General features: G+C 36.0%; 1 protein-coding gene across 1 annotated transcript in view; it reads right to left on the reverse strand.

Annotated features, from left to right (window-relative positions):
• The window catches only part of LOC110101272, a 76,407-nt gene that overhangs the window by 29,791 nt on the left and 30,489 nt on the right, over nt 1-16,127 (reverse strand). The window contains exons 8-11 of the mRNA XM_020829105.2: nt 8,586-8,710; nt 8,399-8,498; nt 6,145-6,241; nt 5,251-5,302 (exon numbers count right to left, since the gene is read on the reverse strand). Coding sequence (XP_020684764.1) covers nt 5,251-5,302; nt 6,145-6,241; nt 8,399-8,498; nt 8,586-8,710 — 374 coding nt within the window. The remainder of the gene's footprint in view (nt 1-5,250; nt 5,303-6,144; nt 6,242-8,398; nt 8,499-8,585; nt 8,711-16,127) is intronic.

A 16,127-nucleotide genomic window follows, 5' to 3' on the forward strand; every position in this document is an offset into this window, starting at 1 on the left:
GAAGAGTTGTCATACGATGGGTCTTATGACCTAGCCCTGTAAACTAAGCGGCCCGAGTTGTGGGTCTTACAACCAAAGTCCTTTTAGACTAGGATGCCTAAGAATTTTAATTATTTGGGTAGGACTTATGGCTTCCCTTAGGAAGTAGCCTGAAAAGCGGGTCTTACAATTAATCTTTTGACTAAGAAGCCCATAGGTTTGAATTTTAGTTTGTTTAAGGTTTAAGATTATTGTTATTTATTTTGACAATTTTCCTAAAATGTAGTGGCTTATGACTTCATGTAGAAGTTGCCCGATACGGTCTTACACCTATTCCTATAGAATAGGATGCCCAGGTGAGGGGTCTAGTTTGTATTATCACCTAAACACTTCTTCAGATGTCGGACTTACGACTTCTATTAGAAGTGGACGGGGTTTTAATTGGGGTTAGGAGTTAGGTCAATTTCTACACCTAAAACATTCCCCTAAGATCGGGCTTACTGCTTTCCTACGAAAGTTGCCGGGTAGTGGGTCTTAGCACCAAGTTCCTATGAACGAGGCTTCCCATAGGTTTTGAATTAGATTTGAGATAGGTCTTATTATTTCCCTTAGGAAATTGCTTGAAAGTGGTCTTACAGCTTAATCTCTTAGACTAAATGCCCGCATGATTTAAATTTAGGTTGAGGATTTACAACTTTCATAGAAAGTAACCCAAGTGTTGGGACTTATAGCTTCTCATAGAAAGTGGCCCGTTAGTGAGTCTTACAACCTGATCTTATAAAATCAGACTGCCCATAAGAAGTGAATTTGATTATTTATTTGTTGAGTTTGACACCAGTGTCTTGTTTTGAGAGGTTTTACACTTGTTTTAGTGTTTTCTTGTTTGTTCTGTGTTTGTAGCCTTTTCTTTACACAACAGTTCAGTATTTTCCTGTTTTCTTAACATTTCCTGCTTTTCAGTTTTTTTGTTTTACTTGCAGTAGTTGGATTTACCATTTTCCCGCATTGATTTAATTTATTTATGCTGCATTAATTTTTGATTGTTGTTTGCAGGCAAGTGGTGCTGCAGCGATTTAGGGGATAGTTCACAAGTAATTGTAGAAGCTCGTATAGGGGAGCTTTGAAGAGCTTGGAAGAAGTTCAATTTTGCGTGGGTAGAGTTGTTTGGAGAGGTTGAGCGAGTTTTATAAGGGATTTGGGGAGTTTAAAATTTTTGAGAGCAATTTGAACAACATTTTAAGAGAGCAACATATGTTGATTATGGATTCTCTCCCCCTCCTCCTTTCTCCATTTTATTCAAAGCATTTTTTTTTTATTTATTACTTGCTCTAATTAGTCAATTAAAATGCTCCTCGATTAAATTGCTCCAAATAATTTTTTATATTTTTAAATAACTTTTGTATTTTATATAATTATAATCAATATTTTTAATTTTTTTAATTAATATTAGTCAATTAATAAATTTTGTATTAATAATTGATTAATTAACATTCAAAATTTTGATGCTCCCAATTTTAAAATTTTCTTAAAGAACGTCTTTTTTTTTTTTAAATTCGCTAAGTCAAATATTCAATATTTGGCAGCCTCCCGGCGTCACCTCCCCACCGAGGGAGAATCGGGACGCATTTGCCGATATTTTCTTCCCGGTCGGACTAAGGTCGATGACACGAGGCCTTGATTAAACACTCCCTCGGATCATATAGACGACACAGAGGTCTTCAATTTGAATTCTTCCCGACCGGATTTGAAATCGACGGTACGAGGTCTTGTATTTTAAAACCATCTCGGCCGGATCTAAGATCGACGACACGAGGTCTTCAATTTACAACCATCCCGGTCGGATCTAAGATCGACGGCCGGGTCTTCGACATCTGTTTGAAAATTCCTTACATTTCCCTTATTTTTTTTATATATTATATTATAATAAAAATATTATCATGAATATATATTTTATTATAATATACAAACAATTATATTTTAATATTATTCTGTTATATTAATATAATATAATATAGTATTATATTATTATTGTTATATTATACTGTTAATATAATATAACTTTTATATATTATTATATATTATAATAATATATATAATACATACTATATAAAGAGAGGAGAGGATGTATCGGGCTAGGGCAGAGCCAATCCCGATCGGGCAAGGAGGCGGAGCACGCACGGGGAAGCTCGGGTCGGAGAAGGCGGCGGCTCGGCGGCTGGTCGCGTCGGCTCAGGCGAGTTCGGCAGGAGTCGGTGTCGGCGACAGTCAAGCCGGCGGATGAGGAGCAGGGAAAGAGGGCTCGCGGATTGGCGTCGGAACAAGAGGTAAGTCGCAAATCCTCTTTTCTCTCCCTTGCGATTTTTTTTGTGCGTATCTGCGTAACCGTTGAATGAGATGAGGTTTTATTTTTGTATCGTGAGTATGTCGGTTCCTGTCAAGAGAGTCGGTGGACGAATCGTCGTGTCGTTTGGCGACCAACTGCCCGAGGTGGGGCCGGCTTGGAGGTAGGTCGGTTGCTTTACATTTTTTTTTTTTTTGTACAGTCAACACTTATATTCCAAGTTCATATCCTAACGAAGCTAAATTAGTATAGAACTTGGAATATAGGTTCTCTTATAGGTAAATCAATGGAATTAATAGATATTATGATTGTAGGAAGATAAATATTCTATGCATTCAGAAAATTATATAGGTTGAAGAGAAGTCTAAGTAAATTGATAATTTAGGATTTAAACTATGGTATTCTAGTAGAAGTCGTACTAGAAATGGAGTAGATGTGATTATAGATGAGGGTTTGAAGGATAATATTATAAAAATTAATGAAATTAGAGATATAATTATAACTTTAAAGATTGTTGTTGATATTAAGATTATATATTGTAAATGCTTATGCTTCTTAACTAGTTTGGATATGCATTCAAATTAAAATTTTGGAATGACTTAGAAGAATTAATACAAAAAGATACCTCTTAATGAAAGAGTATTTATTGGAGGAGAATTAATGGACGTGTTGGTTGAGTAGCATGAGTTTGATTTAAAGGGGAGGAGGGAGGAGGGGGGGGAGGGGGGGGCGACGATGGGGGGAGGGGAGCAAAAATTAAAAACACCTAACAATGCTACAAGATTTGATCCTTGAATGGAAGATGGATGGTCCATAAAATTCGAGTGAGGTTGGGTTAGAGCTAGGAGTATGAGCGGCTTTTTAAATGGTATTTGCTTTAATTGAGTAGCACAACTTATTTTACAATATCGGTATTTGCTTTAATTGAGTAGCACAACTTATTTTACAAGAAAATCAATATTGTTATTTTATTTTCTTTTTTTAGCTCAGCAATCCCCTTTGTGTTTATATATATATGAAAATATCCTCCTTGTAAAAGCTTTTTTCTATGTTTTTATTCTTGATTTTCACTAATGCATAATCTTTGTACTCCTATAAAAGCTTATCTTTTTTGGGAAATATATATTCTTTATTTAAATTTAAATTTTTATTATCTTATAAGTAATATTTACTTTTTAAAAATAATAAATGCGACAAAAAAACTTTAAAATTTTTAATGTTGGAGTCATGCTCGAATGAAAAAAAATTGTTATAATTAAAAAACATTATTTAGGCCCCCCTATAAAACTTTCTAGCTCCACCACTGGTAGAGAGATAGATGATTTTAAAAGCATTCTTGGTGGCTATGAGTTTGAAACAACTAATAAAGGTGGACAAATTGAAATTTACTTCAGCTCACATAGAGCTAATGCCTAGTCAAAAATATCAATATAATTCATTCTCAAATAATCTACTGTCAGTAAGAACCTGGTAAGTGCCCTCTGACCGATGGTTTTGCCGTCAAATGACACCACAAGATAAACGGTTATGATCCGGGGCCCTCTGAATCGAGTAGTTTTGCCGCCAAGTGGCGTCACTAAATTACGATTATGGCCAGAGTCAATACCTTCCTTAATGACATCAAATCCTTGAGATATGAATCAATAGGATATAATCGATAGGGCACAAAAGTCCTATGTTAGCTAAGGTGGATTCAAAGTTGTCCTCTTAGACAAATATAAACCCCAGGTCTACAAGGTTCCCTTAGACGAAGCAACCCATTGTTGTCAACAAGGATCCTTCAGTCAGGTTGGGTCAACTACCTCCTCTGACTAATTAGACTAGGGACCACGATGGCCCGCGACGACGGAACCATGGGATCTTGATCGGGTCTATCATCCATTCCCTCACCATCTGCTTTAAGTGAAAGATGGTGAAATTTCAAATTTTAAATATCAAACTTCCAATATCCAAGCCCATGCTGCTACTATATGCCAGATAACACGTATCTCAACGTGTCTGATCGACGACTAGTCATAATCGAAAGTTCTCTCTCGTTATCGGGAGGGGTACTTAACTATAGGGGCTCGCGCCTATAGGAAACAAAAACTCATATCATAAAGTCCTCGCAAAATGAGGGTGAAATCTCTGGGTAGTGTCTTATCTATAAACCCATCTGCCTTCCCAAAATTTATCCCAGAACTTAATCCGTTAAAACTCCCTAGAAACCGAAAAGCAAACAAGGGAGGCCGGGGCCGAATTTTCGGACCCACAATACGAAATGAGCATATACGTGAAAAGGTTGGAGTAACTCCAATGGAAGATAAGATTAGAGAGAGTCACCTTAGATGGTTTGGTGACATAAAATGGCGGCCATTTGATGACCCGATTAGGAAAGTAGATGAATTAGATTGGGCATATATTAAGAAAGATAGAGGTAGACATAAAAAGACTTGGTTAGAAAATATTAGAAATGACCTTTCTTTATTAGATTTAAATGATAATTTGAATATTAACAGGACACAATGGAGAACAAGGATTCATACAGCCGACCCCACGTAGTGGGATAAAGGCATGATATTGTTGTTGTTGGTGTATACTTTGTGTAATTTACCATTTTGCATATCATAAATAATTATTAGCATTTTACTCCAATTCCTTGCACATTCAAATTCATTGCCATAACTACAATGGGTTTACTCTCCTAAATACTTTGTCAAGTTGCAGTAAATCAAGAAGGGAGCGCATAAAAAGTGGATGCCCCTAAAAAGAACAACTTCCCCAGTTCATTGGAGTATTGCCAGTCACAGGGTCAAAAGTCCGATTTATCGATGTACAAATCATTACATGAATGATAAAGATTTGCAATATAGCTGTGTTATAATTATGTGATATTGCTACCACATATGACATGATAAAGATTAAAGCAACAAAATAAAGAAAGGGCATACACTGTGAAGGAATGCTTTCCGCGCAATATCTGACATTGTAACCTGACTTCGGCTGGCATACATTAAAGTGAAAGTGTTATAAGAATACCGCAATAAGTTTCATATTATAAATTTCACAATGAAACTAGAATTCTCAACTATAATTCTAGAAAAAGAGAAAATACAATTGCAATTGTTAGATAAACAGCAAAGATGAAAGAAAACTATATCAATAGCACAAATTAAACAATGAGAAACCATGGCAATCAAGAAATATAGACAACATGATATAATGATCCTATAATATAGAGTAGCATAGGATCATATTTTTGCAAGTAAATGGAACGACCGCATCCTCACAGGTATATCTAGCAAATAGTTTCCATACAACACACCAGTAGATTTATTTGTAAAACCTAAAGTGAATGCAATGCAGAAATCACTCCATAAGGAAACTATATAAAGAAATTACATAATACATTACAATTTTCAACATGATCATGAAAATAGATTTCTTTCATGGAAAATAAGCAAGCAATATACTGATCCAGGCCAAAAGATCACTTGAAAAAAGCTAAATTTTATTACAAGCCAAATCAAACTTTGCTGGACAATGCTCAATTTCAACTCCCCAGTTTCAAATTAGTTCGTATTAATCGGCAGATTAGAAACATCACACTAAAAGCTCTTGATACCCACAGCAATCACGCCCACTGGAAGTCCAAGTTAAGCCCTAATAGAAAACCATGACTTTCTACTTATGTTGGCGAAACATGGAAAAATCATAGTTAAAGAATTGTAGTACCACTCCACACCCATCTAAAAAATAAAAATAAAAATAAGCCACATAATCTTGTTATAAGAAATATTATCGGAGCAAAAACAAGTCACAACAAATGGTTTTCGTCGACTCACCCTTTTAACTGTTGTTCTTGCAACTCGGCCTGTAGTTGATGGTCTGCCAGGATTCCAGATGAACCTAAAGCTGAAAGTTTTTCCTTCAGAACAGCAGCTACAAGACAACAACGGTAAATGCATTAGCTAAGAGGAGAATTTTTCTGTCACCAGATGGAAATCACAAACAAATATAGAAGTAGAACTTCATCAATCAAATTGAGAGCAATCAAATTGGGGACAATATGCAAATTCATGAAACCTGCTAGAATCTCAAGGCTTGTTATTCCCTATTCAAACATCATCTCCAGCTTTTACTAAAAAAAGTCAGATAAACTACTGCTCATTCTTTCATTCTTTCTTCTTTCCTTAATCCTTACTTTATTTTTCTTTTTTTTTTGGTAGTGCTGGAAGAATTTGAAAAAGTATCCCCATCACTAAGAAAAGATCATTGAAAACTTCCATCACTAATATTGTGATATCAGCAGCACCGTGAGTTCACATACAGAAAGGAAAAATAGTATTACACCGTTGTACTTTTAATTGAAACTTTAACATGTAGATTTTGAGGCCATTTGGCTACAAGTAGAATTTAACTTAAGCAGGATGTAACAAATCCTGTAAATCCAGGTTTAAAATCGGAAGTATTAAATATTCAAAACTATTTGTCAAGGCAGATGTAATTCTAATAAATCATTTGAGTATATTAAATGATTATGAGATTTAAATAGAAACTTAAGATGATAGTAAAATCCAATCTGGAACATAAATCATGAAAAAATATTTAAAAAAAAGTATCATTGGACATATGAAGTATAAAAACACATTTTTTGAGAATAAATATATCAATCGCAATAAAACATACATTTTCAATAGTACAATCCAGGGAGGACAAAGTTTTGCTTAAAAGTGTAAAAAAAAAAGGCTAGTGATACCAACAAATCAAATCCAGGCTAGGAAAAAATAATAATCCAAAAAAGCGCCAAAAGAGAAAAAAAACATATTAATCAAACAAACTGTTGTTATAAAATCTAACATAATTTCGGGCCTAAGAAGAAGCATAAGACAAATTCTTTCTTAAGAAACATAATCTACAAGCCAATCAGACAAATAGGGAAAGTAAAATATATCCCAGTAAAACCTACGGGCTCCATTGATCACCAAACTTCCTCTCATTCTCCTACAAATCCTAGCTCTCCCCCTGAAAACCACCACAACGAAAATCAAACCACCCCTTCCATTGCTCGACTTCTGATCTTCTCCAGATGCAGCCCTAAATGGAAACATGAGAACATGAGAGTGCTCAATAAGCGTCTACTAACAGTTAAAAGTTTGAATCAGCTATTCAACCACTTGTGAGTGGCAGACTGGACTAGTTGAGAGAAAAATAAAGATAAGTCAGGAAAGCTAAATTGCGTTAAATCTAGGCTCCAAAAGAATTTATCAAATCCACAATTTACCTAGAAATAAGTTGAAAACAGAATTACATAAGATGATAAGATTAAGACTAAAAAAACTACTTCTTTGGAATTAAATCAAATCATGATTGAATCCTGCTTAAAACTTGCTGCAAAAATTCGAGGAAAAATTCTGTCAAACCAATTAATATTCCTGCTTACATGGTTATGATTTAAAAAAATTAAAATAAGATGAATGTTGGAGTCTTGTCCAGATAAACTAAGAAATTAGTTTCTGCTTATAAGTGTATCGAACAATTTAAATGATATTTAAGAAACTAAAGGCTTACAGTAGCTTGGATATATGCAAGTTATCAGAAGCTAAGAAATCCCTCCCTGAAGCCTCATTAATCTATATTTCATCACTGCGGTTGATACAATTTTGACAGGGAAAGCTTGGAAGATTAATCATAAATAACCCGAGGAAAAAATGATGATATTGACGAAGTGATGATGATCTTGATCGAAGCAATGAAAAAGAAACGGCTGATCCACTCACTAGCTTATTCCCATTTGTTTAGATAAAATTTAGATATGATTTTGACGTTCGACATTAGTTTTCCCATAAAATTTCTACTTCCACTAAGACAATAACAGAAAAGGGGTTATCAATAAAAATGAACAGAGAGGAGAATAGCAATTGTTTACGAAGTCTGCTTTGCTATTTAAAATTTATAGCAAATGCTAGCTCAGATACTAATTACAATTCATTTTCCATATAGAGAAGTTGTTAATAAGATGCCTACATCATAAGTTTCTAACTTTCTGACCAAGTGAGCTAAGAAAAGTAGAAAGAATAAAAGAATAGGAAAAATCACCAGTTGACCCCCTGGCACTTTGAAGAACAGTGAAAAGTTGTTTCCTTCCCTCCCTGGTATACGCAGCCCTATTTTTTTGCTTATCTCCACCAGGCATATTCTGTTACAAAGAGGCAAAAGAATGGAAGTCATAGCCTACCTGGCTTCTCGAAAGTTCAGATGACTTTATGGGGCAATGGTTACTTACAGTGAAGACTAATGCTGCTAGGTTTAACTTTGGATGAACTGCCAAATTTTTAACTCTTGGGAGTGGATAAACAGGTTCACCGCCCTTCTGAGACAAAATACGAGTAATGTCAATTGCTTCAATTGCTGCAAAAGAAAGAAATAACAGGTGTAAAATATCTTATGCTCAAATTGATTTGGAAAAACTCTTATGAAATAATAACTTAATGAATTGCAAGAAAATAAGTTAGTTTGCTGTTTTTATACTATGTAGGAATGCAACAGCATAGACCTGCTTTCCCCAACAACAAATTAAGTGGTAATTAGGCATGTCCAAGATGTCAATGGTTTGAAACTTCAATTAAAACGCTTACAGTGTGCTTCCTTGATAATTCGAATATTTTATACATCAAGATGAAAATGATTTATACCAGAGTTCTCCAACTTCCCATTAGATGGTAATTAGGAATTGCCAAAAATGACTTGGAATAAAAAATAATATAGAATAAGCAATAGATTATGTTTCATGTTTCATTATTCCCTATAAATCAAATGTGTGAAACAAATACAGAAGCAAGATGACTAAAGACAAAAATAAAATAAGTCAAGATTAGAAAATAATAGAATTTTTATTACACTCGTGTTACACACCCAGCCCTAGCCGACCCCCTCACTTGCAAACGACTCTCCCATCATACACCCCGCTAGAGGTCATCACTCCCGACCAGCCTACACACCTATATTCCATTATCAACCTTCTAAGTCACACACGATGCAACCCTTAGCCACATCATGCAACTCCCCGACTAACCAAACCACTAGCCCCAACCACCGCTTAACCAACTGGCCTATAGTCCTGCCGCCGGCCTTCACCGCCTTCTTCCTTTTTTTCTCCTTCTTCTTCTTCTTCCTTCTTCCTCCTCCACCTCCTTCTTCCCTTTCTTCATCTCTCTTCTCTCCCTTCTATCCCTTCTCTCTCTTTCTCTATATAAACAAAGAGAAAAATTCTCTCTTTCTCACACACTCTCATTTTTCTCTCTACCTCTTCCAACCTTCTTTCTTCCTTTTCCCTCTCTAAACAAAGAGAGAAAGATCCCTCTCTCTTCCTTTCTCTTTCCAACTCTCACTCTCTCTCATAATCTCTTTCTCTTTCTAAGTAGAGGAGAAAATAATTCTAAGTAGAGGGAGAAAAAAATTCTCTAAACAACCACCTCTTTCTCTCTCTAAATAGAGAGAGAAACTCAATTTTCTCTGTCATCATTCCTTCCCTCTCTTTTCTTCTCTCTTCAATCATTCTCTCTCCTATTTCTCTCTAGAAAAAAGCTAAACAATTTTAAAAAAAAGGAAAAGAAAAACAAAAAAGAGCCAACAACTACATCATCATCAAACCTTTATCTCATTACGTGAGGTTAGCTACATGAATTGGTTTTATCATGTGTCACCCTATAAAAGAGACAAAATTAAAAGAAAAAATAAAATGATCAAGAAAAAGAAAATTTTCATGCAACACCTCATTGACATATGGTCATCACTGTCACTGCCACACATGCAAGATATAAAACTCACAAAATATTTAAAATATCTAAAATCCTGAATACGATAGGTTTGACATGAAGAGTGGAATCAATGTGTGCTTCTCTTAGTCAAATAAAACTCATAAGCAATGTTCACAATGTAATAAGTCTTGTGGGAGCTTTTCTTAACACGGCATGATAAATTTAAGTGCATGTGCCCATCTTTCATTGCTGGTGAGATGGAAGACTTTGGCTGCAATTTTTTGCGACATTGATCATGCAAACATCTTTGGTGGTATGGTGGGAAGGCCTCGCATACCCGATGATCCCAACACAAGGAAGACACCGAGATACTATCGAAATTCAAACTAATAGGGATCCTGCACATAACAAAATAAAAATTAACATAAATTAAAAATTAAAAAATGAATTTTGTGGGGTCCCAAAATTCAACCCCGGCCTTCGCCGCTGCTTTTCTTCTAGGGAGTTTTAACATAATTAATTTTCGGGGTAAATTTTGGGAAGGCAGATGGGTTTGTGATAGGACACTACCCAGAGATTTCGCTCCAATTTGCGAGGACTTTATGATCTGATTTCTAATTTCCTCTAGGCGCAAGCCCCTATAATTAATTATCCCTCCCAATAACGAGAGAGAACTTTTGATTAAAGCTAGTCGTCAATCAGATGCATAGAATACGTGTTATCTGGCATATAGTGGCAGCATGGGCTTGGGATGTTGGAAAATTTTGATATTTAAAATTGGAAATTTCACCATCTCATACTTAAAGCGGATGTTGGGGGAATGGATGATGGACCCGATCAAGATCCTATGGTTCCATCATCCCGGGCCATCGTGGCCCATGGTCTACTTAGCCAGAAGAGGTAGTCGACCCAACCTAACAGAAAGATCCTTATCCGCAGTCATGGGTTGCTTCGTCCAAGGGGACCTTGTAGACCTGGGTGAATGCTTGTCTAAGGGGACAAATTTGAATCTATCTTAGCTAACATAGGGCTTTGTTCTCTATCGATCGTATCCTATTAATTCATATCTCAATGATGGTGTCATTAAGGAACGTAATGGCTATAGTCATGACTGGTATTTCGTGGTGCCATTTGACGGCAAAACTACTCGGTTCAAAGGGCTATGGGTCATAACTGTTTATCTTTCGATGCCATTTGGCGACAAAACCGTCAATTAGAAGACACGTACCACGTCCTTACTGGCAGGAGATTATTTGAGAATGGATCCTAGTGATATTTTCGATTAGGCATTAGCTCTATGTGACCTAAAGTAAATTTTAATGTGTCCACCCCAGCAAACTGTTGCGGATGATAGATGGGTTTTGCTTTGAATGATTTGATGGTTGAATTTCAGTTTTAAATATTTTTTATTTAAATGATTTTTTGGATTTTGGACTTTCGGATATTTGCAAGAGGATGTACCTTGGTGTATGCTTTTTGCTGATGATATTCTTCTTGTTGATAAGACTAGAGTAGGAGTTGAAAGTAAACTTGAATTATAGAGGTCAACATTAGAGACTAAAGGTTTTTGCTTGAGTAGATCTAAAACGGAATATATGGAGTGTAATTTTAGTAGTAATAGACCTAGTGAGGGGACTGTGACTTTGGGCGATCAAGTCATTAATAAGAGTACACGTTTTAGATATCTTGGATATATTGTTCAGAGTGATGGTGAAATAGATGGGGATATTATCAGCAGAATTCAAGTTGGATGGTTGAAGTGGAGGAATGCACCGGGCTTATTGTGATGACCTTTCTTTATTAGATTTAAATGAGAATTTGACCTTTAATAGGACACAATGGAGAAAAAGGATTCATGTAGTCGACCCCACGTAGTTGGATAAAGGCTTGATATTTTTGTTGTTGTTGTTGTTGTTGTTGTTGTTGTTGGACTTTCGAACATTTTGGTGGCATTTTAAATATTTGAATTAACAACTCCGATTGAGATCTGCATTCAACACGGTCATCATCGGGATGTTAATGAGCATTTGGGAATTTTATTGATTGGGCCTTGTTAACTCTGTCTACTGCTCAACAGAGGATCGAGTCCCTAGGCTTTATGAATTTTGTTAATGAATTTTATTTGTTGGAGGCCTTGAAGGCCTTATATGAACATATAAAATAGATCTTCCGGTCGACCCCCTGACCGTATATCTATTTGATAGTTCGAGCCGTGTCGACTCTTATCCATCCACATAGAAGGATTGGGCTCGAACAATATTCATTTATTAACCCGCGCAACATCCCTAAACGTCACATATGTACCCATAACACGCTCACCGGGGCCTATGCGAGTGTTATGATTGCATATATCCCTTGTGTACCTATGTGTATACAAACTATGGTGCATGTGCGGTGGTATTTTGGACATTCAACGGGTCTTTTATGAAGGCTCGTAGAAGTTCATCTTTGTCGTAGTCTTTTCAGCATTTACTTGTGGATAGTATGTTGGATACACGGCCACTATTCATCGAGGAACTTATAAGCCTCAATAATTTTATCAAACTCAATGTTCAGGACCCGGTTGAACTAAGATTCATTCCATCTTTGAAAAGAATGATTTGATCTGGCTTTCTCTTCCCAAAACTTGTATAAAAACCCATGGCCAGTACTATGAACTAACAACTGTGGTGATGGAAGATACATCAGGTTGTCTGGGAGAATCATGAGAGATATTTACTTCTAAAACAGTTGACGTAGCCCTTTAGATGATTGGGATAGCATATATATTTCTAGTTTATAATTATGAGTTCAGACCACCAAAATCTGCAATAATTTTTAACAGCTCATTTGTCAAACATGGATCATTAACTCTGGTGGGCGCGATGCAGTGTGTGTTAACATTCACTTGAATACATCTAGACGCATCACGTAGTTACTTCCACTGCATTTCGAATCCCTTTGACTACAACTAACACACTGAATGTGGGAAAAATCTCCTACAGTACATCTGCTACTATTGCAGGTAATTAAGTAGATATATTCCTTTGTAGACTAAAATTGGCTTCAGGATAATGCATTTACTGAAGTCTTTCTGTATCTACCTATAGGTGAGAGGTAGTGCATACACCTGTATTCCTAGAGGACTTGTATGAGTTGCAAATCTTGTTCATGGATGGTAAATTGAATGCATAGGGGTCTCCTAGAGTAGCTTGTAGGAGCTCCTATACTTGTATTTTATAAATTCATTTTGTATTCTGCCTGTGGACAACAACTTAGGTGTACAACTGATCTTCTACAACAGCTTGTAGGAACTTCCACATGTACTTGTAAGCCTGCTACATTAAATAGTATTGTTTGTAGTCAGGTTAACGTGCTTGCAGATTTTTAAAATTTTCAATCTTTCTGAGAACTTTCAAATTGCTAGTCTCGACAAACAGATGTTGAATAGTCTCAGAAATTCTAAGAAATGATAATTCACCATCATCCACAACTCTGAATGATTCTTGTATAGAAGTAGACTATACTAATTCTTATGATGAATCATGCATTTTGTAACATACTATACATTACTCTCAAACTTGTCAAAGAATGATTTCTTGATCAAAGAGTCAAAGATATCCTCCACGGTATCTCCTCGAATATAAAGGGAGTTGAATGAAACCCAAAGCTGTCCACATTTGAACTAACTCATCTTTATAAAACATGGGATCTTGTCAAAATATAAAACAAAATATGAAACACATTTGCAAAGGTTTTTGGAAGGAACATATAGCTTAGTCTTAAGATCAACGTGATATCATTCTGGCCCGACTTTGCACTTTCAATATCATTATTCAAAATTTTTATCCAATGCCTCTCATTCAAGCAAGAATTTAGAACACTACCCATAACCTTTGCTGCCAATGAAGATCCTGAAAGCCCTCTTCTTTCTTCTTACTTTTGTTTTTACTATCTCTTTAGCAATGGGTCTTAATTTGTTATGATGAACATCATGGTTCTCTATATTGGCAAATACATAATTGTTGAGGAGCTACAAACAATCATCATCCTCTAGGCCCTCTAATGTTAATATGTCTTCCTTCTTGAGGGATTCCAACATATTTGCAATGACTCTTTTTACATAGAAGTTATTGAAAATACCCGCTCATGTTTTAAGATTGGATTCATTTGTCCTTGCATTTTTCAAACATGTTGTGAGAGTTTTTTGTTCAAATAGTTTAAGTTCCACATAATGTCGTTTGATTTGAGTTCAAGTCAAGTTATCCTTGGTTGAGTTTGATTTAAGTCTTTTGTTCTGTTGTTCAAGCTCGAGTCTCACTTAGTTCAAATTTTGGACCCTTATTTATTCGTTGATGTGGGTCTCCCGCCACGCTAGAGAAAAGCGTGAACAGTTGGTATCATGGGACACCACGGCCGTAGTTTTTGTTCCCCAACACGCCAGAGAAAAGCATGCGTTGGTGGTTTTCCGGTACGCTTCTAACGTCGAAATCGAGGTTTTACCCGCCTCGCCGTAGGCGTCGCACCGAGTTCCCTTCCTACCACGCTAGAGAAAAGCGTGGATGAGTTGGTTTTCCGGTGTGCCACCTTTTAAGTTAGAAAGGTTATACCTGCGCGTGTCGAAGGCGTTGCTGGCATGTGGATCGAGGTGAGGAAAGAATTTACATTTCTTCTTTTTCCTTATATTAATTATAACTAATTATAGTTAATAATAATTTATTATGATTAAAATAATAATAAAATATAACTAATACTAATTAATCATAAATAATTATAATTAGTAATAATAGGTTATAATTAAAATTTTTTAATTATAATTAATTAATAATAATAATAATAATTAACTAAAATTAATAATAATTAATTTTACTTGATTATAACTAATTATTAATAATAATAATTAAATATGATTAAAAATAATTAATTATAATTAATATTACTTAATAAAAAATAACTATTATTAATAATAATTAAATTCAATTAAGATAATTAATTTTAATTAACCAGGAGAGTTGGATTTATATTAAGGGCTATCGGGACATAGGATTTGTACAAATTTTGAGCAAGATTTTGCTAAATCTTGTTAAACAGAGAGTTAACTCTGTGTTTCCAGGCGGCAGGTTCCCTTGGCCGAAGAAGCTCACAACAGGGAGAGGAGAAGTTACCTTCACAACGAGCATCTCCCGTCCCTGCCTCCAATAAAAATGTCGTAACCTCCGAAATGACAAGAGATGAGGCGTCGGGTGGAGCAAGGTAGAAATCTCTCTCTCTCTCTCTCTCTCTCTCTCTCTCTCTCTCTCTCTAGATCGGCACAGGCAGGGGTTCGATAGGGCTAGGAGAATCGTGAGGGTCGAATGTGGGAAGGTTGGTCAGAGATCTCAAAGGAATCGAAAGTAGCAACGGGAGTTCGAGTGTTGGCAGGATCGAGGGAGAGGTTTGCTTAGACTTTGATTGAGCTAGCTTTGGTGGAATGGGTGTGGAGTTCAGTCGGATGGGGAAGGGGAAGACGTCGGCTTCATCTTGCGCGGAGATCAGGTAGCCGGCGGCCCTGGGGTTTAGTGGGAAGAAGAAGGGTTAGAGGGTTTCTGAGAGGCTAGGGGTTTCAATCGGTTGAGAGGAAGGGAGGTGGCTCCGGCTCTGTGCGCGAGAAAAGCATAACTGAGCTTCTACATTTGGTGTTACTTTAATATCGAGAGCGGGAGTATGCGTGGGATCGAGTCCATATCTAAGCACGCGTGAGAAGACAACTTTGGCGCCGCTCGCAGAGGTATGGAGCGCTTGTTTCTACAGGATTTGCAGCAGAGTTTCTCCACAAGTAATGATTTAGGCTTTTTTTATATTATTTTTATTTCTTTCCTTCTTTTTTTTTTTTTTTGCTTTAGCTTAGGGGTTAACAAATTTAAATTAAATTTAAAATTACAAAATGATTAAATGAGCCACCATTTGTAAAAAAAATGAAAACAATGTTGGACTTATAATGAATTTGTGATGAATTTGAAAGCCCACCAACAAACACTACTAGACCTTTTCCTTCGCTCTTAGAATTCTCCTAAACACTCATAATTCTTGAGAATGCAGTAGATAGATTG

This window comes from Dendrobium catenatum, unplaced genomic scaffold (assembly GCF_001605985.2).
Source record: "Dendrobium catenatum unplaced genomic scaffold, ASM160598v2 original_scaffold_14238, whole genome shotgun sequence".
Lineage (NCBI taxonomy): Eukaryota > Viridiplantae > Streptophyta > Magnoliopsida > Asparagales > Orchidaceae > Dendrobium > Dendrobium catenatum.